At 34.3% G+C, this 22,174-nt stretch overlaps 14 protein-coding genes across 14 annotated transcripts, besides 3 other annotated features; 7 read left to right on the top strand and 7 right to left on the bottom strand.

Annotated features, from left to right (window-relative positions):
- Nucleotides 1–3,391: part of a mobile genetic element that runs on past the window's edge.
- Nucleotides 1,462–1,917, top strand: TVAGG3_0679000 (uncharacterized protein; the record flags this gene model as incomplete). Its single annotated transcript, XM_051242648.1, has 1 exon — nucleotides 1,462–1,917. One exon carries the CDS (start codon nucleotides 1,462–1,464, stop codon nucleotides 1,915–1,917), a length of 456 nt encoding a protein of 151 aa, XP_051089235.1.
- Nucleotides 1,948–2,406, top strand: TVAGG3_0678990 (repellent protein 1 family; the record flags this gene model as incomplete). The annotated part of the gene is made up of 1 exon (XM_001296449.1): nucleotides 1,948–2,406. The coding sequence occupies one exon, from the start codon at nucleotides 1,948–1,950 to the stop codon at nucleotides 2,404–2,406; it is 459 nt and encodes a 152-aa protein (XP_001296450.1).
- Nucleotides 3,392–3,574: a mobile genetic element.
- Nucleotides 3,575–3,880: 306 nt separating this feature from the next.
- Nucleotides 3,881–22,174: part of a mobile genetic element that runs on past the window's edge.
- On the top strand, nucleotides 4,984–7,389 carry TVAGG3_0678960 (protein of unknown function, DUF4106 family; the record flags this gene model as incomplete). The annotated part of the gene is made up of 1 exon (XM_051242647.1): nucleotides 4,984–7,389. A coding segment is annotated over one exon (2,406 nt), but the record flags the coding sequence as incomplete, so codon positions are not given.
- On the top strand, nucleotides 7,639–8,825 carry TVAGG3_0678950 (protein of unknown function, DUF4106 family; the record flags this gene model as incomplete). Its single annotated transcript, XM_051242646.1, has 1 exon — nucleotides 7,639–8,825. A coding segment is annotated over one exon (1,187 nt), but the record flags the coding sequence as incomplete, so codon positions are not given.
- TVAGG3_0678940 (protein of unknown function, DUF4106 family) lies at nucleotides 8,835–9,245 on the top strand (the record flags this gene model as incomplete). The annotated part of the gene is made up of 1 exon (XM_051242645.1): nucleotides 8,835–9,245. The coding sequence occupies one exon, from the start codon at nucleotides 8,835–8,837 to the stop codon at nucleotides 9,243–9,245; it is 411 nt and encodes a 136-aa protein (XP_051089232.1).
- Nucleotides 12,249–12,668, top strand: TVAGG3_0678930 (protein of unknown function, DUF4108 family; the record flags this gene model as incomplete). The annotated part of the gene is made up of 1 exon (XM_051242644.1): nucleotides 12,249–12,668. One exon carries the CDS (start codon nucleotides 12,249–12,251, stop codon nucleotides 12,666–12,668), a length of 420 nt encoding a protein of 139 aa, XP_051089231.1.
- Nucleotides 12,685–13,131, bottom strand: TVAGG3_0678920 (uncharacterized protein; the record flags this gene model as incomplete). Its single annotated transcript, XM_051242643.1, has 1 exon — nucleotides 12,685–13,131. The coding sequence occupies one exon, from the start codon at nucleotides 13,129–13,131 to the stop codon at nucleotides 12,685–12,687; it is 447 nt and encodes a 148-aa protein (XP_051089230.1).
- TVAGG3_0678910 (protein of unknown function, DUF4106 family) lies at nucleotides 13,594–14,043 on the top strand (the record flags this gene model as incomplete). Its single annotated transcript, XM_051242642.1, has 1 exon — nucleotides 13,594–14,043. The coding sequence occupies one exon, from the start codon at nucleotides 13,594–13,596 to the stop codon at nucleotides 14,041–14,043; it is 450 nt and encodes a 149-aa protein (XP_051089229.1).
- On the bottom strand, nucleotides 14,609–15,231 carry TVAGG3_0678900 (KilA, N-terminal/APSES-type HTH, DNA-binding family; the record flags this gene model as incomplete). The annotated part of the gene is made up of 1 exon (XM_051242641.1): nucleotides 14,609–15,231. A coding segment is annotated over one exon (623 nt), but the record flags the coding sequence as incomplete, so codon positions are not given.
- On the bottom strand, nucleotides 15,443–15,802 carry TVAGG3_0678890 (organellar and viral DNA polymerase type B; the record flags this gene model as incomplete). The annotated part of the gene is made up of 1 exon (XM_051242640.1): nucleotides 15,443–15,802. A coding segment is annotated over one exon (360 nt), but the record flags the coding sequence as incomplete, so codon positions are not given.
- On the bottom strand, nucleotides 17,303–18,235 carry TVAGG3_0678880 (organellar and viral DNA polymerase type B; the record flags this gene model as incomplete). The annotated part of the gene is made up of 1 exon (XM_051242639.1): nucleotides 17,303–18,235. The coding sequence occupies one exon, from the start codon at nucleotides 18,233–18,235 to the stop codon at nucleotides 17,303–17,305; it is 933 nt and encodes a 310-aa protein (XP_051089226.1).
- TVAGG3_0678870 (uncharacterized protein) lies at nucleotides 19,892–20,752 on the bottom strand (the record flags this gene model as incomplete). Its single annotated transcript, XM_051242638.1, has 1 exon — nucleotides 19,892–20,752. One exon carries the CDS (start codon nucleotides 20,750–20,752, stop codon nucleotides 19,892–19,894), a length of 861 nt encoding a protein of 286 aa, XP_051089225.1.
- On the bottom strand, nucleotides 20,809–21,513 carry TVAGG3_0678860 (uncharacterized protein; the record flags this gene model as incomplete). Its single annotated transcript, XM_051242637.1, has 1 exon — nucleotides 20,809–21,513. The coding sequence occupies one exon, from the start codon at nucleotides 21,511–21,513 to the stop codon at nucleotides 20,809–20,811; it is 705 nt and encodes a 234-aa protein (XP_051089224.1).
- On the bottom strand, nucleotides 21,559–21,783 carry TVAGG3_0678850 (phage tail repeat-like family; the record flags this gene model as incomplete). Its single annotated transcript, XM_051242636.1, has 1 exon — nucleotides 21,559–21,783. One exon carries the CDS (start codon nucleotides 21,781–21,783, stop codon nucleotides 21,559–21,561), a length of 225 nt encoding a protein of 74 aa, XP_051089223.1.

Here is a 22,174-nt window from a genome sequence, read left to right as displayed (position 1 = left end):
ATTCTCAAGACAACGCAAGAGAAGAAGCATATATAACTTCAAACTCACAAACTACCGAACAAATAAAGAAAGTAGATGTTTTCTCAAAGACTCGACATGAAGATGTATGGAGTCATTCGGGAACATGCAGAACAGGACAAATTGTTAGTGGTCCAATTACAGCAGGAAAGTCATTTGATTTTAAGCTTCGTTTAAGAATTCCTGTTAGAAGTTTTTCCATTAGAAGCTATTCGATTTATTCAGCTTTTGCAGGTAACATTCAGCTTAAAGTAAAGTTCAGTAGCGACGCATTACAATGCACATCTATATCTGTAAATGATATCATTGCTTTCAATCCAACTCTTAAAGTTGCATTTGCTTCAGATTCAAATCCACCGACAAATAAATTTGTTCCATGGAATGAACCATTCACTATGATAACGAAGGCAGTAGAAGCTAGTGGAACAGTTACTATTACAACTGTAACCCAGCAACTATTTCGAACAAAGATGGATTTTAATGAATGTTTCATTCATCCAAAGTCATTCTCTTTAGACCCTAACATTTATACAGAACTTGTAGAACATTATACAAACGAGGCTTTATGTTTTCCTGTTAAAGTTATGGATTGGATTCCTATGGACGGTTCATTCTCAAAGAATACAGATAGTTCAAGTGCAACATTTACAGCAGCTTATACGCCTATTAATGTTAAAAGTATTTGGGCACTATTTAGAAAGAAAGACAACTATTATGTTAATTTTGAGAACCCTAAGTTTTAGAGATGTGAAAACTTAAATTTTATAATCCCTGGGATGCACTTTCTTCGATTTTTTTTAAATTTTTGGGATAAATTTTGACATCTTTTTTTTTGCTGGCGACCCCCCGTTTAGGGCATCAAAAAAACATGTTGTTTCGTTTCAAGATCGGGATATGTTGTGAACCCGACTTCTTTCATTAATGAAGTGATTTCTTAAGTTGAATAAAAACAAATTTGATTGAAATTCATACAAAATTTCTTTTTATCATTATTATTTAAGATGCTTTTTTATGTTGAATTGTTAATTTTTTTATTTCCACCTGGGATATTTTGAATTGGGCTAGCCCAATCCCACCTCTCAATTTTCTCTCAATTGGGCAATGGGGATCCCATATAAAATGTATTGTAACAAAATTTTACATGCATAATATAGTACAATTAAACAACATTCTAAAAATATTAAATTCACATCATTTACATGAAGATTTTATATTTTCAACAAAAATTAATACAATAATTACATTAAATTGAGGAGATTTATAATATTTATTATAAATTAAAATATTATTACTCATTAATTTGTTGAAATATTGCATTTTAGTGGTAAAAATTAAAATTTAAGTTTACATGGAGAAAAAAATTTTAAATTCCAAAAAAAAATTCAATTGGGATAACGATAGGGACAAAAATTTAGAATCCCCATATGCTTGGGATAAAATCACATGACTACTAAGTTTAAATATCTTCAGCTTTCCATGGGAGCTTATGGAAATATGCCTGCAGAACCTGAAAAATCATATGGACCTGTATTTTATGAAATGGTTGCGAACGCCTGCAATACAAACAATGATATGATAGGATTTAATGAAGATGTTATGAGGTCATTGGTGGATGATGGTAGTGTGGAACATAAATGGGATAGCTATGACAACACACATTTCTTATGTGGTTTTCCAACAGAAGTGGACTTTTGCTTCCAGCAAGGTCAAACATCTACTGCTCCAATAACATACAAATTGTCTGTTAAAGGACCTATTGAACTAGCAACTGAAAATGTACCAAAGCCACTTATTGGATTTATGAGGGATTGTTGCTTTGCCATTCAGGTGCGTGCTAATGGAATCCCAATAATAAGATTAGATGACTATAACTTAGCTACGGACGACAGTGAGGAATAAAGAATGAACGTTTATTTTTAAAGTTTATAAATGAGTTCTTCATCAAGCTCTCGTGAACCTTCACCATCTATGAAACAAACTTTACCAAACGATTATGGAGCACCTATTGAATATTTCTTACGAGCTGCACAATGGCAAAGAGCAGTCTCACCAAGGTTAGGTGTTCCACCAGCTCCTGTCAAAAATAGCATTTGGTCAAGTCCTTATATAAAATATGGTCTCCCACTAGGTTTGCTAGCTACAGCAGGAGTAGTTATGATGTTGAAAAGAAATAAAGCAAATGTTGTAAATAATACTGAAGTAGCTGAAGTTAAACAAACTCCAATGCCTTCGCCAAAACCAACGCCTTCACAAACAACACCTTCAATGACTCCTGAACCTATGGAAGTACAAACTCCTGTTCAAAAGTCAACTCCTAAACCGACTCCAAAATTTAAACCAGAACCTACTCCTCAAATAAATCGTAAAACTCCTGCGTTTCCTTACTGAAAAATAACGTTATTTTTATTTAATATTAAAATTTTTATTTGATTGAAATGACAAATAAAGTCACTGAAGCAATGAAACAAAAGTTTTTGGTAGAATACATTAAATCAGGAACTATTCCAGAAGGTTTTTACATTCATACTATGAAGGATGGTAGAGTTCAGTTTAGAAAGATAAAGCAACCATTAGATAAAGAAGGAATTTTGAGAAAGATTAAACTTCATGAGGACAACATTGCTGAACTTAAGAAGAAGTTAGAAGAGTTGGAGAAAGGAAGAGAGTTATAAAGCAATGAATTCAACAGGGTGAAAAAACAGGTGAAAAAAGAGGTGAGATCTCACCACTTCACCTAAATTTATTTTTGCGCTATGTTTTCATACGTGTGAGGGTGGTGATATCATTAATTTTTAAGTTTATTTTTAAATAATTTTTTATTTTATTTTTATATAAATGACGAAAACTATTGAGATAACAAACTACAACGGTCATGAGTTCAAGAATTTGTTCTTCGTTCCTCGTGAAAATACATTCTATCAGATACGAGGGAGAAAGGGTAAAGTTAGTTTGAGCGTTTATGAAGGAATGAAGAATGGAAAGTTTATACAAGCATACGATACAAACGGTAAACGTGTTTCATTAGCTTTGTCAAAACTTACTAACATTCATTTTGACAGTGACTTTGACCTATATGAAGAAGAAAGTGAGTCAGAAGATTATGAGCTGTTATGTGAAGCACAGCAATGGGAGGAGTTGCAATACTTTTGTAAGTGAGAACGTTTATTTTTTACATTAGTGAAGTCGTTTGTGAAAACGTTTATTTTTTCATTAGTGAGGTGAAGTGGTTGGCGGCTTTATAAATATTTAAGGTTAAGTTAGTGTTGTCGTTTGTGTTGTAAAATATACGTTAACGGTTTCGTAAAGTGTCAAAACAGCTAAGTTGTGTACGGAGGCGCGCAGTGCCACAGTACACGACTTAGGTATACTAACTATTAAAAATAATAAAATTTATATATATTAATTTCATTAAATCAAGGTTAAAAATCTCACCGGAAAAATAACCTCAGTGTGATAAATTTATCACCGGAAAAATTTACAATAAGGTTAATACCGAAAATATCGAAAAATCAGCATTTAAGGTTAATTTAAGAGTATGCACTTTTGTCACCTACTCTTCGGCAATTTGTGGACGATTCCGAACCCCCTCATTTTTGAAATTTAATAAGAAAAATAGAATCTTTATTAAATATAGATTTTAAAAAACTTGGTTATAAATTACGAAATTTTCTCACTTGGGCTATAAAGTGACAATTTGGTCGGAAGCCACCCTTAAAATTGTAAAAACGAAAAATTGTTGAAAAAATGTTTGCACAAAAATAGAGTAATGATATTAATCAATTGAATGAAATTTAACGCCCCAACTTTTGAAAAGGCTTTCTGTCTCTTGTTTCAGTAGCACAATGTTTAATGTTAATAGGCTAAAAAAAAAAAAAAAAAAAAAAAGGTAGTGGGGCTTCCAGGCACTTCGTGCCCTCTAGCCATGAAGATGTTTAGTATAAATGAAGTTTTTATTCAGAGGGCTTCCAGGCGCGTTGCGCCCTCTAGCCCATAAAAAATTTCTGAGGACGAGCCAGCCGTGACTTTTTTGTAGAGCACTCAAAATATATACTTTGTCCGGACAAGTAAGGTCTATCGTCGCTACAGGAAAAGTTACAGGCGTTTCCAAGGAAGTATACTTTGAGAAGCCTTTTCCCCCTTATAGAATGAGATAGGACGGTTATTTTACAAAACTGACAACACTTTGACCGAGTAGTTTTTTGCTGAACAAAAAAGTGTCATATAAACATCTGTCAAAAACCGCTTTTTAACTTCACTTAAAATGCCACGTAAGCTACGTAAGAATATACGTAAGAGGAAGGGAGCATTGAAACATCCAATAGTAAAACTGACACCACAACAACAGTTGCAACAACAAATGATGAATGACCCCACTATGTTGCAACAAATGTCAAGCAATCCTATGCTTTTAAACCGAGTTATTGGTGCACAGAGTGGAGGTTTAAGAGCGGCACTTTTAGCGAAAATGGCAGGCTATGGTGGAGCTGCAGACGGAACAGCTTATAACCCTCAAAGTCAAATGAATTTGAGTTCACTCAAAAATCAAATAACAGATGTCAAAAAGTCAAACATAGACATACAGAAACAAATAAGTGAAAACGAAAAGAAACTAGAATATGACAGACACACAAAGAAACTCAATGAGTTAAACGTAGAGAAAAAGAAGAAAGAAGAACAACTGAAAGAACTAAGTACAGAGGAATATGCGAAAAAAGTGTCAGAAAAAGCAGCAGAAGTAGCAAAAATGGAACAAGATGTTATAAATTTGAAAAACCATACTACTCAATATAAAGTACTGAAAGATGAAGAGATAAAACAAAAAGCCCTGAAGACATATATGGATAGCGATGAGTATAAAAAAGAAGTTGAAGCAAATGTAAAGCAGCAGAAAAACTTTTACAGTTGCAAAACCAAACCGTACAGTATGAAAACTTAGCACAAGAAAGTAAAAATAACGACGCAGCCATGCAAAAGGCAATGAAAAGCGCAGAATATATAAAAGCTAACAATGACTGGTTAGATGCCCAAGCCAACGCTAAAGCAGCCCAACTTATAGGGTCAATAAGGACAAAAATACAAGCGGATGAAGACAGTTCAAATGAAGCTTTAACAAATGCTGACTTTAAGAACGCCTTCGAAGCTCTTCATAGTAAGGTGAAACTAGTGAACGACTTCTCATCTGGAAAGAAACTGAAGTCTGAAGGTTTCGACAAAGAGTTAAGAGAAGTAGCACAAAATATGACGAAAATAACAGATGCAGCAACGAGACAGGCAGTTCAAAGTGCCTATGACGCCGTTAGAGCAACTGTTGTGGAAAGTCAAGAAAAAGAGTTACAACAGACCAAAACAGACCTAGTAAATGCTTTCTTAAAAACGAAAAGTCAGGTAGGACATTATGCTGCAGATGGAACATATGTGCCAGCTGGTGGAACTTATATACCACCAAACCCTCCAAGAGAAGCACCTGCACCAGGACTACCTAAAACATTTACATCGTCACATGGACACAGACACAGGCATGCACCAAAACCAACACAACAACCAACACAACAACCAACAGTTCAAAACACTGCACCACAACAACAACCAGCACAACAACCACCTCCACAACCAGCACAGCAACCAACAGTTCAAAATCCTGCACAACAACAACCACAAACAGAGCAAGGACATAAAAGAAGTAGAGAACAAGGAAACCAAGAATTCTTAAAAATGCTTAAGGAAGACTATGGTTACCCAGATACTCTTGACTTTAGTGACAGATATAAAGAAGCTATTAGAAAGTTCAAGGAAGGAAATACTGACCCGAACCTATTTAGCTTTATGGCTCAGCACCAAATGGGATATAATTTCAAACCTGGAAAATACAAGCTCGCTAAGGGATATGATTTAATAGCATATCATCCAAATGACATGACTGAATTTACTCCGAGATATTTGGTGTCAGAGCTAAATGACAATTCAACTCTCTTCATGAAACGCGTAAAAAATAGAGACGGAACGAAAGAAGAAAGGTTTATGAGTCCGGATGACTTAGATAGGGAACTTGTTAAAAACGGTCTCGGAATATATGAAATGCCAGCAGATGAGGTACAAGAAACTCCACAGGAAGAAGTTCAGATACAACCAGACATGGAAGAAATAGTTCAGCAACAACAGCTAGAAGAGCTTGAAGGAAACGAACAAGTCCCTCCTTTGGAAACTAACTTCACAGAACTAGATGAAGATTTGGAACAGCCGAAAAATCTTGACCCTCAACAAGAGTATGAGGTGAATATGGAATCTTTCCAAGAGTCTAAGAAAAATTCGGCTGACATGGTAGAAGAATATCGAAAAATGTTTGCCGACATACAAAAGACTCCAACACCAGATGAAAATATTCAGCATAGAATGGAAGTACTGAAAGAAAATGTACGCAAATACAATAACCCTTTTTACTTACGACCATATAACGTTCAATCTTTGGCTGAACTCGGTGAAAATAAAAGGTTAAATTTCAACAAAACATATAGAAATGAAACATTGTTTAAAGTTCATTCAGAACCTAACCAATATGGAAACAAACCTACTTTTGTTTCTGCAGACTATGGAACTACAATGAGATGGGGTCATAAAGCTAATCCGGATAGGTGGTTCATAAACTTACAACCTCAATTCCAAGAAGTTGTAGACGCAATGGAAGTGAATGGTGAACCAGATTTAGCTGGTATTTTCAGCGCGGCTTTAATGCCATTGAAAGATATGAAACATGCAGATATTTTGGACCAGTATGAAATGAACATGGCTGATGGAAATATAACACCTGACGTTCTAGAACATTTATCTCAAAGAACTACACAGAACCATAAAGATGGTATATTTGGTGAAGAGTTTAGAAAGAAAGTTAGGGAGAGAGAAGGAAGAGAACCTATTGTACATGACCTTGCAAACGAAAGTTTACAAAATGTCATAAAAACTTACTTTGCAGACAATGAACCGAGAAGGGATGAATATTTAAGAAAACTCAAATGGACAGTACCAAATGAAATGTTAGTATTGAAAAACATGTTCCTTGACAAAATAAAACCAACTACAGAAATAAATGACGCAAGACTGAAACATTGGGTAAAAGCTTTCCCATTCACAAAAGATATTGTTGGTAACATGGAAAGAAAACCAGAATGGCTACAAAAACATATATTTGGAAACGAGCTTATTCCATATGGACAAGCTCTGTTTGAAGAGCTTGAACCGGAAACTCAGGAAAGAGTCATGCAAACAATACGCGAAGACTCAAATACAAACTATGACAAACTCTTTCTAGGATATAGGTTACCTGAGATGGGCGACCAGAGCCCAAAGGCAAAAAGGACATGGGAAATTTACAACATACTAGGTGAACATGAGGCAAAGATGCAACAACTTGAAGCAGAGGGCAAGTTACCAAAAGCGACACCAAAGAAGAAGAGAAGAGTAGAACAAAGTGAAAGTAGTGAAGAAGTAACTTCATCTAGTGAAAGTAGTGGCAATGAAGGAAAAAGAAGAGTTAAAAAACTCAGCCAGAAGAAAAGTAAAGCTTGGTCCACGTGGGTTCTATTATGACACATAAATCCAACTATTCTATATTTTTACCCATATGAAATGTACGCCGCTCAGAATATAACGCCAACAGTTTTGGATGCCATGAACGGAAATGTTTCCGAATGGTATAACGAATGCGACAATGCCATTAGAAGGTCAGAAATAGTTCCTGGAACTTACGAATATACAACTGCTGTTTCTTATGGAAATGTAGGTGAGTTTGGAGAAGGTTCTTCAACAACAGTAGATATTGCTTGCGACAGGTTTCATATTATTTCTATTGACAACTCATTCTTATACGTGGAACAAGACATTGAAATAAAACCTTCTGCCAAGTTGTCTGACAAGAAAGGTTGCAATGGAATTTTCTATGTCGGATACCAATATGCTCCAGAAGTTTTCATGGGATATAAGATATATTCTAACTCTGACTTAGTTCAAACAGTAACATGGGCAAACTATGAATGGTTCGCTTTGAGAAACTCAGTACAACCACAAGCTAGAGAACAAACAGACCAGTATGCAACTATTGAGAAAATAAGAAGACTTGACCCTAACGTTCCAGGAGTTTATGTTAACCTTTCTGGACAAACTGCAGCAGCAGTAACCAAAGTAAAACTGAAACTTAGAGTTCCTTTGTCATCTTTCCTCATCTTCAGGTTTTTAAGATACTTGCCAAACTGGGCAGGAAAAATTTCTATCGAACTTACTCCAAGCAAAAATAACTTAGTCATTGCACCAACACAAGACCCATTCACTATTACAGACGTAGAGGGAACAAATAAAACGTCATTCGCCGACTTTTGCAAAGACAAAGTTGACTTAGACTTTGGTTTCTCAAACTTCAACACTGAAGTAAACTATTATTTCAATGCTGCTGGAACTGCTTGGGACCCAGTTAAGTTCACATGCGAAAAGTTTGAATGCAAGAGAATAGAAAGCAGACTTGCAGTCTATATGTTGGACCCAGATATTTCAAATGCTTTAGCTGCCAAATATATTGCAGTTCCACTTATGTTCCCTATACACCAAATATCTGTCAAAGACTTTGCAGGTGAAGTTGGAAACCAAAGTGCTGACCCAGGTGCAAGAACAGATATTGCCTTAACAACTGCAATGAAACATGCAGATACTATGTTTGTACTGTTCAGACGAACTATAAATGACTATTCTTGTTTCTACAACCCCGGTATTAAATATCATATAAACATAGATGGCAAATATTATCCAGAGAAGAATATTCTACAGTTGAGGATATGAGGTCATACAACTTGACATTAGATGCTATGAACTTTAACAACAATTTCACAACAACCATTAACCCTGAAATGCAAAGTTCTATTATGCCATATGTGAAAGTATGGACTCATACAGGAGGTCAAAAAACTCAATATACAAATGGAGACCGTTCAAACTTTTGGCTTGGCATTCCATTTGCTGACTCAGAAGACTTTATGGGTGGTATTTCAACTGTTGGTACTGTACAAATACAATATACTGGTGACAGAGACGGTCCAGATGAACTGAGAGCAAAGAAGTTTACAAAACCAATAGCACTTTTCACGGAAGATGCTCTTTTGAAGATTCGTTCGATGAAACCTGCTGGGGCTCCTCAGATTGGCATAACGACAGCTTCCATCGAGCAGATTTTGGCAGCAGGTCAGTAAGTTGTTCTTGAACTGACTTCTCTCCGTCAAATATTGACAGTACGCCAGTTATTGTAAGATAAACTTACCTTTAGAAATATCTGTAAGTTTTGTTGTTATATTTTTGTCAACGTCAAGAACTTTCACCATTTCAGTTATACCAACTTTCTTTGCTTTATGGAAATATTTTGGTTCAGCAAATATTGCTATTCTATAACATTTACCATTGTTTGTATAAAGAACTATTCTGTCAATGTATTTGTATTGTTTGTGTGTGTAAACTTTGTTCTGCTTCAATTCGAAGAGATACTCGAATACGTCCATCTTTTATTCTAAGTAAAATGTCATTCCGAAAAATAGAAGCGTAAGTGTTTCAAAAGGTTTAATGGCGGTGGCAGATGTGAAGTTAAATTCACCAACTCAAACAAACAGTCAAAGTGTTGTTGTCAATGTCAAAGACAGAGATGTTGAAGGGGGAAACCATACGAAGACCAAGATGGTATAACAATAGTTCCTATAAAAGAACAACCAACATACCCTGAAGTTAGCAGAGACTTAAGTTCTGTTGCAGATATTCGAAACGACTACCAACAACTGAAAGACAAACTTCAAACTCAGGAGAAGATTTGTCAAGCTTTAGATATAATGTTAAACTTGGTCGAACACAACCCTGTAAAAGTGAACTCATATGTCATTGCACCTCATGAAGTTTTGAAAGAACTATTGAAACTTTGACAGAGGCAGACGATATAAACATCAAAGAAATAGAACCCGACGTTAGTTGCTGTGGTGTTTCATATAATGTCATTGACAAGATATACGTTATGAAAGGAGGTGAAACGTTGAACTTAAAAATATAGTTTCCCAGACGTTATAAAAATATTTGACGACCACAACATTTCATTAAAATTTTATTTGCTAAGTAAATGCAGAAGACATAATGGTTTATACTATTACGACTAAAAACCCTGAGTCATATAATTCTATAACAACAAACTTACAAAGTCCTCAAGGACGATATTGTAAACTAACCTTAAACACAATGACGACTAAAGCCTGTTTTGCTCTTTTGACACCAGAAGATTTTATTGTTGTGAATGGTAAAAAATACTCCTTTTGAAGATACTTACTCAGATATACCACCAACAGAGTTTTGTTGACTTATTTAATACTTTAGTACGGGTGTAACATGTGCTGCAACTAGAGCAGGTTTCATTATGTTTGGATGTCCGACTGAGTTTACTATAAACAATATGAGCTATAATACAAAACTTATATCTGGTTTTTACTACCAACAGTTTCCTATAACAGGAAAAGGTGTCATACAAGGAATGTCTGTTCCATTGACTTTAAGTACACCTATTTTATATATTGTTTCAAACTTAGGTTCAAAGTGTTATTCGAATGTCGACAGAAACTACTATGACCAAAAGATACTTATGCGTATAAATAACACTTTCTCTGCTGGTTTGCCTATTGTTCATTCGAATGCAGAGTTTTCAGCTTTAGTAAACTCAAACACTTTAGCAAACATAAACTTAACCTTAGTTGACGCAAACTTTTGTTCCTGTAAAACTTTTATGTCCTATGTATTTTTGTCAATGACGGCAGAAAGTTTCGAATTGGAAGATGCAACTGGTGAAAGTATTGTATTACAAGAACAACTTCAACAACAAATAGCTCAAGAACAACAAATGCAACAAATAGCTCAAGAATAAAAAAAAATATTTTTTTTATTTTTATAAAAAATGTACAGAATAGATGTTTCAGATTTTTATGACTTCCAAACATTCAGAAATATGTGTCCATTTAGAGACTATAACAAAGCAGTCGAGAATTTGAAACGTTTAGTCATTTATGTCGACTCTGCCCAGAATGTTATGTTATGAAAGAATGGATGTTAGTCTTTAACAAACCTAAAGCGACAATAGTTTCAGAACAAGAATGTAGACAGAAACTTAAGAAAATAAAAGTTGTACAAGTTGGAATGAAGATGTTAGATGCTTGGGATATCTTATTGTCAAAACTTGAAGATTTTTCAGTTCGTGGTATAAAGTTTTATACACCATCTCCAAACTTCTATTCTATCTTCACTGGATATAAATATGAACAAGTAGAATGGAAAGAAAATGTTATAGAAGCTTGGTTAGGACCATGTCAAAGAAATTATATGCAATGGAAACGAAAAGGTTTATGAGTATATCTTATGTTGGTTTGCAAACATCTTACAACATCCAAGTGCTAAAAATGAAAACTGCTCTCATTATAATTGGAAAACAAGGAACAGGTAAGAAACACATTCTTACAGATATCTTATGCAAACTGTTAGAGGGCTATTCGAACCCGAATATGACAAACTTAGAAAACATCTGTGGCAAAGTTTAACTCTTCAATAGAGAATATGAAACTTATAGTATGTAACGAACTTCAAAGTATAGATACAACAAAAGTTTTGAACTCAGATGCTTTGAAGAGTCTTATAACAGACAAAGTTGGAGTTGTTGAAAGAAAATATAAAGACCAAAGAGTTTGTGAAAATGTTGCAAACTTCATTATGGTTTCAAAACAATGCTGTTCCGATGAAGTTAGAAAGTTCTGACAGAAGATATGTAGTTGTCAGAACGTCAGATTCTCATATGCAAGATACAGAATATTTTGACGACTTAGCAGAAACTTTGACATCTGACTTTTACAACCACTTGTTCTCATATTTTATGACATTAGATATTTCAAAGTTCAATCCAAGACAAATTCCACATACCGAAGAGAGACAAACATTGTTAGAAGCAAAACAAGAGTGTATATGAACTGTTCATAGATGAAACTGACTTTGAGTTTTAGATGAAAGGTCATTGTACGATTCGTATAAACAATATTGTCAAGAGTATGGTTATATGACAGCATCTAAACGAACATTCTTGGCAAATGTCAAAAGTCTTTTAGACGTACAGAATGGTGTATATACAAAGAAAAATTTTTCTGAGTAAATTTAAAAAAAAATATTTTTTTTATCCGATAGAAAAGATGACAAAATTCATCTCAGTAAACAAGTACATGTCAGGACTTAAAGAAGAACTAGACCCATTCACATATTTGAATGTTTACTTCTACCATTTTGAAAAGTCTTCATTCAGCAAAGTTTGGAACATCGAACCAGTTAAGTTTGCTATTGTGACTAAAAATGGTGCGAAATTTGAAGACTTAGACATAGAAGGTTTGTTAACAGTCAAAGAAAGTTTTGACAGAAGGTTCTCAAACCTTAAAGAAGGCAAAGCATACAAACTTGTTATACCTTATGAACCAAAGAAAGCAGACGACTATGAATATTATGAGTCTAAAGTTGTAGAAGTTCAAAGTAAATTGGGTAAAAAGATTTTAGAGTCTAAGCCAGTGTTTACTCCTAAAGAGGAAGAGAACATTGACATTGACCCAGAAATGTTCTAAAAATAAAATTTTATTTTTACATGTCAAATTTCTTTTTCTCTGGCTCTGGTTCTTTCTTCTCTTCTTCTACTTTCTTTTCTTTCTTTTCTCTCTTCTTCTTTTCTGGTGGTGAGACGTCAAATTTCTCAGAACCATATTTTTGTAAAAGTTCTTTGTCCTTTAATAGCTCTTCTATTCTGTTTTCTATTTCATCTTCAAGAACAGTGCATGTGTCTTCTTTGCATTCTAAGAAGTTTTGTTGGACTTCATCTCTCCAAGAGGCGTCATCTCTGTCAACAAGTCTGTCATTGACAAATTTTAAGACTGCTCTGCTTAATGTTTTATGGTTCTTGTCATATTCCCAGAAACAGAACTTTAGAACAAATTCACCTTTCTTGTTTACACTATGTAAGATTTTATGGTCGACAGATGTTTTGCTGTCGAAAAGCTTGTCTCGAATATAGATAGCGAAATCGCTAGACATTTTCTAAAAGATAAAAATTTTAATTTTTCTAAAAATATGTTAGAAAAAAAGTTTGCTGACATTGACAAAAAATTTGAGAATGTTTTAAACAAGAACAAGAAGAAGTTAGAAAATGCTCAGATAAAACCTATACATGACAAGTTCTTATTTGCTCAGAATGGTATAACAGGTCTAATTGCACCACCTGGGTCGGGTAAGACTTTCACTTATCTTAAAATGGCTGCACAACAACAAGAACTAGATGAGAAGAACCCATTCTATGAGTTAGTTGTTATTTGTAGTACTTCTGGTCAATTTGACCAAACCGTCAATTCGTTCAAAGATATTATAAAGAAGTCTAAGTTAGTATGTATAAAGGATACTGAGTTGTTAGATTGGATAAAGAAGTATCAAAGAAGAGTTTTGAAGTACAATGCTATAAATGAGTATATAAATTCGAAGTTTAAAGACCCAAATGAGGAAATGCAGAGAATATTAGAGAAGAAACACTTCAGAAACAAACAGAAAGAGATAGAATACATTTCGAAGAAATTGCAATCTTACGATTGGAAGACTTACCCTCATAGATGTCTTCTTATCTTAGATGATTTCGCCTCTCATCCTTTGTTAAAGAATAGAGAACAAGACATGTGTCGAATTCTTAAGAAGCTCAGACACTTTAACATCTCTGTTGTCATTTGTGTACAGACAGCAAAGAGTTTAAGTAAGGATGTAAAGAGAATACTTACTGACATTGTACTTTTCCCCGGATTGTCCGAAGACGATTTCATGGAACTTATGAAAGAGTCCATGGCAGGTAAGTTTGACAGACATGAACTATGGGAGAAGTACAAAGTCATACAAGACCCTCATACTTCTTTCAGAATTCATATCTACGCAAACAAAGTTCAAATTGTAAAAAGTCAAGCTTGAAAAATGTAAGTGTTTAGTCTTAGTCTGTTGTGGTTCTGCAGCTTTCGGTTCTTCTGGCTTTGGAATGGACTCGGTTGGTGGTACGTCAGTCATCCGTTTGTGTCCTGTCGGAAGGAAAATATTTTCCTGTCGGAAGGAAGAGTTCTTCCTGTCGGAAGGAAAATTTTTTCCTGTTGGAAGGAAAATTTTTTCCTGTCGGAAGGAAAATTTTTTCCTGTCGGAAGGAAAAACTTTTTCTGAAGTTCGACCAAAAAGTTCTCAATTTTCGAAAATTTGAATGGTTTACGACGGACAACTGGAAAAATTTTTCCTGTTGGAAGGAAAATTTTTTCCTGTTGGAAGGAAAATTTTTTCCTGTCGGAAGGAAGCGTTCTTCCTGTCGGAAGGAAATTTTTTTCCTGTCGGAAGGAAGGACTCGGAATGCCAGAAGGATTTGACAAGGCAATTTACCTTATAGAGCTACCTGAGCCATCTGAAGTCAAGCTTGAAAAATAAATGGTTCATTTACTCTGCTTGTTTGAAGTTGTCAAAATACTCTGTTATTTTTTCCTTTAACAATGACAAATCTTCTTTGAAGGTAAGTATTGTACAACCTTTAATATCATAGTGTGTTTGAGGTAAAGTATCCTGAACTATTTGTTTCACATCTTCATTTGGTGTCATTGAAATCGGTAAGTTTTCGCGATAGAACCAATTTCTGTCAGATTTGTAAATCTTAGCAAGGTCGTAAAAGCTTTTGTTGTTTCTTCTGACTAAATGCAACATAACCATATCTCTGTCTTCTTCATTTTCCATCTCTTCAGTATAAATCATATACTTATAGTTCTTTTCCTTTCCTTTTGGTACCGAACGTGGTATTCTTTTCTGAATGTTTTTGTCTTTTGCTTCAAGCTTGTTTTCCATCTCTTCACGTTCTTGTCTATGAATTTCATCTAACATCATGAAAATATAACAAGCGTAACGAGGTGAAGCCCACATTGCTACAGCATTTACTAAAAGTCTATGAACATAATATCCTTTCAAACAAGGAGCCAAATTCTTGCGATTTTCGAATGGAATCTCTTCCCTCGGTTTTCCGAGGGAAGCAAACATATGAGGAAATTCTTCTAAAAGTTCTTTTGTCTGTTGGTTTTCAAACCAATGATATGCTTGCTTTGTAGAACGAAGAGCATTCAAAATACTTTGCATTTGGTACATGTCGTCTTTGACCGAACGAATGAGACGTAACTGTTTGTTAAACTGAACCCACTCGTATTCTTCATTTATGGCTTCATGAACGATAGCAGTTGTTGTGTTCTCTGTTGTTGACATATCTGTCTTTATATTCCGGATAAAAAAAATATTTTATAAAAAACTAGCGTTATTTCCTGACTTTCACAAAAGACCAAAAATAAACGCTTTACATGTATTTTTCAGCAACTTCGTCAAATAATTTTATAGCTTTATCTATCTCATCTACTTCAAACGTTTCTTTACCTTTCGTGGGAGCACCATACATTTTCTCAAACTTTTCAAGTAGTTCTGTTTCAGCAGCTCTCATATCGTTAACAAACACAACCTTGACTCTATTGACTGTACTGTCATATCTTTGAGTTATATTATATGTTCTTCCTATCTTATATCTCTTTGTATTGAAGTCCTTCGGTTTCTGAACGATGTAAAGTAAGCCTTCACTGCAACGTTCCGTATCGAATGAACCATATGTTATGAAGTTATATCCAACAACTGGGTCTAACCATAACAAAACTATTGGTATAAGACTTTTGTCTATAAGATATGCTGTAGTTCCATAGAATCTTACCGATATCATAAGCTCAGGATTTCTTGTCAAAATTTTCTGAGTAGAAGCAATTCTAACCCAGTCCTTCGGTCTCTTTCCAAATGGAGATAAAATGTCTGACAAAGAATATTTCTTGTATTTCTTTGAGTATCTTACGTTTAAATCACATATTCTAACCATTTTGGTGTCATTGTCTATCTTTCTAACTGTTTCAAACTCAACCTTTAACATTTTCTGTTTCTTACATACAAGATAAAAAAAATATTTTATAAAAAACTAACGTTATTTTTTTTATTTTGTATAAAAGATATGATTTCAGGGATTTTTTTTACGAAGTGCAAAAGTTCTCTTCGTAAAAAAATAACAGTTATATAATGAAATTTGGTCATTTTTTCACGATTTCAGGGATTTTTTTGACGAAGTGTCAAAGTTCTCTTCGTAAAAAAATAACAGTTATATAATGAAATTTGGTCATTTTTTTACGATTTTCATGAGTTTTAGGCGAGTAAGATTTTGTCCGTACTCGCAATTTTTCACGATTTTCATGAGTTTTAGGCGAGTAAGATTTTCTATCTTGTATAAAAGATATGATTTCAGGGATTTTTTTTACGAAGTGCAAAAGTTCTCTTCGTAAAAAATAACAGTTATATAATGAAATTTGGTCATTTTTTTTACGATTTTCATGAGTTTTAGGCGACTGGGGTTTTGTCCCTACTCGCTGTTTTTCACGATTTTCATACGGAATCTCTTCCCTCGGTTTTCCGAGGGAAGCAAGCATATGAGGAAATTCATGAAATTTGGTCATTTTTTCACGATTTTCATGAGTTTTAGGCGACTGGGTTTTTTTTACTACTCGCAATTTTTTACGATTTTCGTACGGAATCTCTACCCGCGGTTTTCCTCGGGTCGCAAACATATGAGGAAATTCATGAAATTTGGTCATTTTTTTCAGCAAAAATATATTTTAGGGTAGAAGGTTAGATCTAACCTGTTTTCTAACCTGTTTTCTACCCTCGTGAATTTTCATGATTTCATCGTACATGTTTTGTCAAGACTTCTTCGTAATGAGCGTAAATCAGACAAAAATATATTTTAGGGTAGATGGTTAGATCTAACCTGTTTTCTAACCTCTTTTCTCACCTCATGAATTTTCATGATTTCATCGTACATGTTTTGTCAAGACTTCTTCGTACATGTTTTGTCAAAACTTCTTCGTAATGAGCGTAAATCAGACAAAAATAATGTTTAGGGTAGAAGGTTAGATCTAACCTGTTTTCTCACCTGTTTTCTACCCCAGTTATTTTATAAGCGTTTCACATGGTAAACGTTATTTTTTAAATTTTGTGAAAACTCAACGGTTTGACACAAGCCCTAAAAATTATTTTACTCAGAATTTTGGTCATTTTTCAGCAAAAATATATTTTAGGGTAGAAGGTTAGATCTAACCTGTTTTCTAACCTCTTTTCTACCCCAGTTATTTTATAAGCGTTTTACATGGTAAACGTTATGAATTCGTGAGACTCTAAACAGTTTTGTAGCTTCTATTTCTTCGCTGAGGATATCGAATGTTTTAACTATGCCGAAAGTCTCTTTATACTTCTTCTTGACGTCAGATAGAAGGAAATCGTCAGCAGTTGGATAGTTTTTGTTCAGAAATTCTAACATGTCCATTTTATCTTCTGCTGGCTTTTCTGCTTCTGTCTTTAAGTCTGCATAGTCGTTTCTCATTCTTTCTATCTCTTTGACGGAGTAGTTATATCTCCTCATTGCCGCTTTACATTTAGAACATTGCGGGTTCATTTTTGCGTTATATTCTGAAACCTTACCTGCTAAAACAACTAAGGCGTCAATGGTTTTCTTTAACTCAAAAGCTGCTGGTTTTATTTGTTTGTTCCATATTTTACATCTTTTATCTTTATCTCTTATCTGCCATACACATTCAGCAACTAACGAAACAAAGTTGTCGTAGGTCTTAAATTCTTCAGATTTATATATGTCAGAAACATTCTTATATACCATGTCGCAATCTTTGTCCATAACCTTATGGTTGCAATGAAATCCTAGAAACTCATAGTTTACCTTTCGTATGAACTTCTTTATTTCTACTGAGTCAGTTGCTTTGACTTCAATTTCGTCGAATTCAGGAATAGTGAGTTTTTGTTGTTGGATTTCAGGCAATTTGGGCAAATGGTCAATAATGTCCTCCATTTCATAAAGATACTGTTCATTTGTTTCATCTTTCGCACTACAGTCTAAATTACATGTTAACAGTTCTTGCTTTATCTTCTGGATTTCTGTTTCAAAAGTATATGAAGAAGGAATGAAGCTTTTCATTTCTACTAACATTGACGTAGGATTCATGACTAACGAGTTTGGTGCTGTTGTTTGAATTGTTGTTGCTTCGACTGACATTTCTGTTCTTTTATACAAAATAAAAAAAAATAAAAAAATAAAACTAACTTTATTTTTTATTTCGGGAAAATTCATGAAAATTCACGAGGGTAGAAATGAGGTTAGAAAACAGGTTAGATCTAACCTTCTACCCTAAATTATATTTTTGGGTCCTTTACGCTCATTACGATGAAGAAGTCTTGACAAAACATTTACGAAGAAGTCTTGACAAATTCACGAGGGTAGAAAACAGGTTAGAAAACAGGTTAGATCTAACCTTCTACCCTAAATTATATTTTTGGTGTAAATTTCATTGACTGACTGACTGACGGCACAAAGTGGCATAACGAAAACATTTACGAAGAAGTCTTGACAAAACATTTACGAAGAAGTCTTGACAAATTCAAGAGGTGAAAAAAGAGGTGAAAAAACAGGTGAGATCTAACCTCTTCACCTAAAATATATTTTTTGGTGGTACGTCGGACATTGTTCTGAAGCAGTGCAAATATTGTTCTGAAGCAGTGCAAATATTGTTCTGAAGCAGTGCAAGTATTGTCTTGAAACAGTACAAATATTGTTCTGAAACAGTGCAAGTCTTGTTCTGAAACAGTACAAATATTGTTCTGAAACAGTACAAATATTGTTCTGAAACAGTACAAATATTGTTCTGAAACAGTACAAATATTGTTCTGAAACAGTACAAGTATTGTTCTGAAACAGAAAATTTTTCTCACAAATTGAGAGCTTTTACGGGAAATTTGTTCTGAAAAAGTACAAGTCTTGTTCTGAAAAAGTACAAGTCTTGTTCTGAAAAAGTACAAGTCTTGTTCTGAAAAAGTACAAGTATTGTTCTGAAGCAGTGCAAGTATTGTTCTGAAAAAGTACAATGGACAACATCGAGCCATTAGATGAGTTTTGTGTGTTTTCTACGATGGTAGAAAAAAGGGTAGAAAACGTGTTAGATTTAACATGCTAACATAAACTTTATTTTTCAATACTTTTTCTATCTTAAGGAAATTCATGAAAATTCAAGAGGGTGAAAAAAGAGGTGAAAAAACGGGTGAGATCTAACCTCTTCATCTAAAATATATTTTTGCTGAAAAATGACCAAATTTCATGAGTTTTGGTTGAAAGAATACGGTGGAGCCAAAAGTGGCTCGACCTCAAAACAAGCATTTTGTGAAGAATATAGCAACAGTCTGAATTCCGGCGGTTGGTTTTTATACAAAATTCAACGGGTGAAAAATTAGGTGAAAAAAGAGGTGAGATCTAACCTCTTCACCTAAAATATATTTTTGGTTCATTTACACTCGTTACGATGAAGAAGTCTTGACAAAACATTTACGAAGAAGTCATGACAAAACATTTACGAAGAAGTCTTGACAAAACATTTACGAAGAAGTCATGACAAAACATTTACGAAGAAGTCTTGACAAAACATTTACGAAGAAGTCATGACAAAACATTTACGAAGAAGTCATGACAAAACATTTACGAAGAAGTCATGACAAAACATTTACGAAGAAGTCTTGACAAAACATTTACGAAGAAGTCATGACAAAACATTTACGAAGAAGTCATGACAAAACATTTACGAAGAAGTCTTGAAAATTCAAGAGGGTAGAAAACAGGTTAGAAAACAGGTTAGATCTAACCTTCTACCCTAAACTTTATTTTTCAATACTTTTTCAGCACTTTTCCGTAGTTATATATGAAAGACAATTCGAGATAAAAGTCATAGTACAATGGAATAATATGTTGCACACCATTTGTTGTGAACCAAACTTGAAAGTCAGAGAAACTGTTACTAGGTGGTTCGTAGAATTTAGAAGCAAAGTCATAAAAGTCCTTACCAATACATAGAAAACTATTGTTGCTTGAACTGAAACTTGCATGACACATAACATTTTGAGGGTCAAACACGTTTCTATAAACTGTCAAATCTGCTGGTGGAAGTATAAATTTAAATGGACCATCTGGTGGTAATGGTTCGTTCTGGTTTAGTAACCGAAGAAATTGTGCCCAAGAACGTTTGTCTACTCCCCAAAATAAAAACTCTGTATCTCTTGGAGGGTTAATTTCAATCTTTTGAAATGAAACGGTGGAGTTCATCTTGTCATATTCTAGTTTCAGATAGTATGTTCCATTTAGTAAAGAGTCGTATTTTTCTTGAAATTCCCAATAGTATTTGTTCATTTGAGTTTGAAAGTCATTTAGAGTTTTCTCAAGACTTTCGTCTGAACGAACTGTAAAGATTCTCATTTCATCAAATTTGTCTATTAGACCATCAGAACCTTTATACTGCCCATGAAAATATACTGCGAACATAAATGCGTTAGTTCTATTTGAAAACAAAACTCTTCTAAATCCTATTGCCTTTGCATCTGAAGGACTTTGAAGCCAACGAATTGGATAGTCAAACCTGTATGCTCGGGATGAAATTTCTTCATCTGAAATAGTCCTACCAGCATTTGTAAAGATATAGTCTAACGGTTTTGTATCTGCTACTTTTGTTCTTTGTTTTTCAACCTGAAGCATTTAATATATGTAAAAATATATTGTTTTAAAATGGTATGCCATTTCATATTTCTCATCTAACAAACATGTTGTCTGACTGCTTGAGGGTTAGGTTGGTACCATTCGAACTTGACACTTGCAATTCCTTCAATTGCATTCAAAATGTCTGAGTCGGAGTCAACCATTTGTTCTCTCTTTGTAGTCTTGAAAGCGTCAAGAAGCATTGCAGCTGTTGTGACATTGCCATGTGCATAGTAAATGTGACCATCCAAATCTGTTATGGTCAATCTGAGATTGTGTCCTTTCTTATTTCCGTCTTGTATGGCAGCAAGTACTCCCATGAAGCCTTCTTTGTTCTTTCCTTCGTCAAAGTTTACTGTAAAGGTTCGACCAGATGTAATTTGACTTCTAACTTCACGGTACTTCTCATATGCATATCTTGTTCTTTCCATGGGAGCATGTGTGTCTTCACCTTTTCCTTTTTTCCTTCTCAAAGGATGCAATTGTTCGTCATGTTTCCAATAGAATCTGGCAAAGCCGTCGTGTCCTTCAACTTGAGGTTCACTAACATCGAAAGGCATGTCCATAAGACGTTCTTCTTCTAACCTCTCTAGTCTGTTTGGATAATTTGCACGTGCTGTTTCCAAATCCATTTCATAGCGAAGACCAGACAATTTGTCATAGACTTTTATGGGTCTTCCCTTCCTATATTTAAAATTCTTCGAAACTCTCCAACCATAACTTTGCAACTCTGCTTTTATTCTAGCAGATTTTCTATCCATTCTATATGGGGGCATTTTTATAAAAATAAAAAAATATTTTTTTCTTTACTTTACATAACCGCCTGAAGCCATAAGTCTTTGACGCCAACCCATACCAGCTAATGAAGGTTGACTTGGTTTAGTTTGGAAACTAAACTTTGGTTTTGGTTTATCTTCAGTTTTTGGTTTCTCTTCTTCTATCGGTTTTTCGTCACTTTTCGGTTCCTCTGACTTTACCTCACTTGCAGGAACAGTTGTGTCGTCAACATCTTCATAAATATCATATGCCATTTGTTTTTGTTTTCCTTTCAACTTTTTGTGTTTGTTGTAAAGTTTAGAATATTTCGACTCTAAGTCAATGAGATGTTCTATAATGAACTGTTGGTCAGTGAAGTAAACTTTTCCATCTGTTGTCTCGAAAGCTCCTTCAGACTTCAATATTTTATTTGTGAGAGTCTGTTTCTTTTTTGAGATACTTGCCGTTCCATTTTTATGAAAAGTGACTTTGTAGTTAGGGTTTGTATTTCCAGACCTGGCACTTTCTATTATTGAATTTTTCTCTTCATCTGTAAGTTCTTTGACAGGTTTTGACAATGGTTCTGAACTTTTTGTTTGTGGTGTCAAATCTACCGTTTCAACTTCTTCGGTCATTTCATCTCAGTAAAAAATTTTAGTTTGGTTT

This window comes from Trichomonas vaginalis, chromosome III, assembly GCF_026262505.1.
Source record: "Trichomonas vaginalis G3 chromosome III, whole genome shotgun sequence".
NCBI lineage: Eukaryota > Parabasalia > Trichomonadida > Trichomonadidae > Trichomonas > Trichomonas vaginalis.
Note: the sequence above shows the minus strand (reverse complement) of the source record. Positions and strands in the feature narration are given on the sequence as shown.